At 33.7% G+C, this 3,785-nt stretch overlaps 1 protein-coding gene across 1 annotated transcript in view; it reads left to right on the top strand.

Moving 5' to 3' along the window:
* LOC106632829 overlaps nucleotides 1-3,371 on the top strand; it is a gene marked incomplete in the record, with an annotated part of 6,702 nt that extends 3,331 nt beyond the window's left edge. The window contains 4 exon segments of the mRNA XM_042217265.1: nucleotides 533-585; nucleotides 668-700; nucleotides 1,684-1,760; nucleotides 2,736-3,371. Of these exon segments, the coding sequence (XP_042073199.1) occupies nucleotides 533-585; nucleotides 668-700; nucleotides 1,684-1,760; nucleotides 2,736-2,843 (271 nt within the window).
* Nucleotides 3,372-3,785: the final 414 nt, after the last annotated feature.

The raw sequence follows: 3,785 nt of genomic DNA, 5'->3' as shown, positions 1-3,785 counted from the left end.
TCATTATTCAGTCTGGGCAAACCAGTAAGACAACAAGTCCACAGCATCATACACATATCCCCTTAATAGGGCATATACACGTTATCTTTCCTTTCATAGCTGATTCATTATTTGGTGCACACTATTTTGTTAGTGTCTCATGATCATGACTGCTAAGGGTTGAAGGGTACTGAGGACACATTTTATCTGCTGAAATCCTGCTTCACCGGAAGAGCATTTCCAACAAAGATACTAAAGTTCAATGACTTGATGTTGTGACTGCATCAAAGGATTATATTTTTGTGTTTCTTATACAAGTTACTGATGCTAATTTTAAAAAGGTAATCATAAGGTACTAATTTTTCTTGTTGTTTGACTTAAAATCAAAATAAATCAAATTGTAGCAAACTAACTAAATATCTACAAGTTAAACTCTCTAAACATTAAAAAAGATCATTTAGACAGGTTACAACACTAAAACATTGAAAATATTTTTTTTTAAATTTAAAACACAATTTAATAATGGCTCTATTGTACTGATTTATTTTCACAGTGCAGCCAAGTACCACTCTGAGCTTCGATGTGTCATTGTGACCGTTAGAAAAGGTGAGCAGTGCATTAACATCCACTAATAGCAACTACACAACTGATGCAGTTCATGAGTAACCGCCGTTTTGACTTTTTACAGCATTGCCAACTCCATCACCCAATACACCAGAGTGTGAGTATAAAAGTGTGGAGTGATGTTTAACACTCAAAGTTAGTCTTATTTGATAGATTTAGTGAATAAATAGAAAATAGCAGAAGAATAAAATCTTGTACTTATGTTAAGGATGAGTCAAACCAAAAACCCAGAACTTGTTGATAGTTTCCCTCATTCCAGTGGAATCGCTGCATAATTGCTCTTTGCATAGTTCAGCTTTGGTAAACATTTGCTCACTTTCAAACCACCCACTAACTTCTAACTAACGTAATTTTCAGCTTCATCCACTAGAGGGCAGAGTGGCATATGAACCACTAGCGCTAGCAAGCTTAGCTAAAAGGCTACATGCACACACCTGGTAATTATTGATATGTATGTATTGATATGTAAGAGACCAATAAAATATTAGAATTTCACCACAAGTCAAACATAAAGTTCTTGGATAGGCTAGAACATGCAGAACTCTATATCCTTTAATTGTTGAGGCTGTAGACCAAAATGTTTATTTGTACCAGGTTTAAAAATGTTAAATTTAATTCTGAAGTTTGGCTTCTGAACATGAAAAGTCAAGCCTCAAGTGCACATTGTAGTCAAGAACTTTGTTTATTACAACTACAAAGTAGGCTTGATTGTGACTGCAAAGTGTTCTGCATTTCAGCGTTGAGCCCTTGAGTAAGATGACTTACTCCAGAGCTGCCAAATGAACAAAAGTGACCTTGAGAAAACTCTTACAAAATTTATCTTAATTTCTCAGTACTCTTAATGGGAAAACACTGTGAAATGATAAACAAAGTGACAGAAAATAAATAAAAACAAATATTGTTGAAAACTAATTGTATTAGTTTTACAAAACTATGTTTGAAAATACAAAAATGACCCATCTCTAATGACATGAACATAAAGTTGTAAAGGACATGTTATGATTAGATAACTCAAACAAATCAAGTCAGAAAAACATTCTTGTTGGTTTAGAGACATTCTAACATTCTTTGTGTTTCTAGATGTTGCAGCGCTGAAAATGAAGTTTTCCTCGTCGATGGATTTATCTAAAATCAATACGAATGTCTTCCTAAATCAGGTCAGACTTATATCCAGTCAGAAATCAAATAAGCGTACCAGTGAACTGCACCCATGCAGTTGTAGACATTACGATGGAAACAGCTTCTGTGAGTGATTACAGAAAAAAAAGTTCAGATCACAGTGTGTGTCTGAACTTTTGTCTAAGTTTGTTTTGTTTTGTTTGCCTTCACTTGCTGTTTTTTGGTATTCAGGCAGCACAAACACTTTGATTTGAAATATCAAATTCAGTATTTTTAAATTTGTTAAAATTTCTGTGGAGAGGAGCAGGACTGTGAACTGTAATAATTACATAATTACCATCAGAATTACCTGTGGAATTATTGCATGGCTAAACTGAGCCATGTCCTAACTGACTTCCTGCAGCACAAATGTTTAGGAAATGTGGTGTATTCATGTATACAGTGACTAACAATTGTATTAGACCACCAGTCATAAAACCAAGAAAACAAAATGTGTTTAAAATTAATATTGCTATTCATTAAGCAAATAACAATCGGGATGACATTTTTCAATTCCGACTTCTCTGAGAAATCTGAAATTAATCAAGCATGAAAATCATCAATGAAAACTAATTGGTCTCCTCAGGAATGCAAGTAATTAATTGAAATGTAGGATCTTAATCCCAAAAATTAAATGTCTTTGCTTTGTTCTTCAGCTTTATATATGCGTATGTATCTAGGACTGATAACTGTTCTTAGATAAAACAGTTAGCAGAACTATAAAGTAGCATCTAAATGTGAAAGAATCAGAGGGAAAATCTAGCTTTACATCTTTTAGACTTTCACCTGTTTATGTTCAAGAATTAAGAAAACCTGAATTGTTCACTCAAGATATACATTACAAAATATACATTTTCTCAGTGTAAAATAGTAAAACTGTTTTGTAGATGAATTGTTTCTCAATCCACTTTCCAAAGAAAAACCACACCTGAGAGTGTGGTGATGTTTTCTCACTGTTCCTTCTTCCTCCTCAGATTAAACAGAAACTGCAGTCATACGGACTGCCTGATGACATCAGTCTGCGCCTCATAAGCAGTGTGCCACAGATTGGTGTAACTGTGTCCTCTAATTCTACAACATGAACCTGAAGTCCTGCGTCTGCATGCTCTTTCTTCACTGTGTATTTACTAGTTCAAGACTTTTATGTGGAAAGATAATAAAAAATATTACTTATAACAGATATTTTTGCACTAAACAGGTCTGTCATATAACATTCTTTATAATATTAAATTTTTAAAGGATCTTTCAAGGTTGAAATTTATGTTTACTATTGATTAATCCTTCTTTGTTCTTTCTTCCAATATCCTTGTCTGGTGGGCTGTGTTCTGTATGCAAGTGGTCGTGGAGGATTTTTTAAATCATATTTTTTACATGAGTGTAAGGTTTGAAAACTGGTTTTGGGTGAATCAGTTTCTTATACAGTCGTGTTTATTTGTTTGGCTTTACAAAGCTGTTCTTCGAAGTCTTAGCAGCCAGTGGTTGAAATGAAAAAATAAACAAAAAAACAATCTCAGTCACATTTCTGACTTCAATTTATTTTTCCTACAAATTAAATCAAACGTTTTCTTGTTTTCTGAAACATAGACTTAACATCTGACTTAGGATCACTGATGACTTAGACCTCACAGAGTTAAGAAAAACAGTTTTTGCATCCATTTCTTTTTAGCAAAAATTCTATTTTTCTTTTACCAGGTGAAAAAACATCAGAAAAGAGGAACTACAAACACCAACAGGACTGGAAATATGCTTAACTTTCTGCAGAGAAGTGTCTATGTTTGTGTTTATCGATTTCAGAAACTTTATTAAGCCCAGAAGCAACACGTTCGGTCAATTAACATCATTTTGCTTTAACCTCCTACCTGGCGTCCACATATGTGGACATGACATTTTGGGTTATTTAGACCAAAATACTCAATTTTGCTCAACAAGGGCCTGATATCCACTTACTAGGACATCATATTGCTACTGTTCTATCAAAATTTTAAACGAATATCGTTATATGTGGCTCCCATTTTTCAACTTCA

This window comes from Haplochromis burtoni, unplaced genomic scaffold, assembly GCF_018398535.1.
Source record: "Haplochromis burtoni strain Fernald_Lab_line unplaced genomic scaffold, NCSU_Asbu1 Contig_1742, whole genome shotgun sequence".
Taxonomy (NCBI): domain Eukaryota; kingdom Metazoa; phylum Chordata; class Actinopteri; order Cichliformes; family Cichlidae; genus Haplochromis; species Haplochromis burtoni.
The sequence above is the reverse complement of the archived record's forward strand: the minus strand, read 5'-3'. Positions and strand labels throughout refer to the sequence as shown.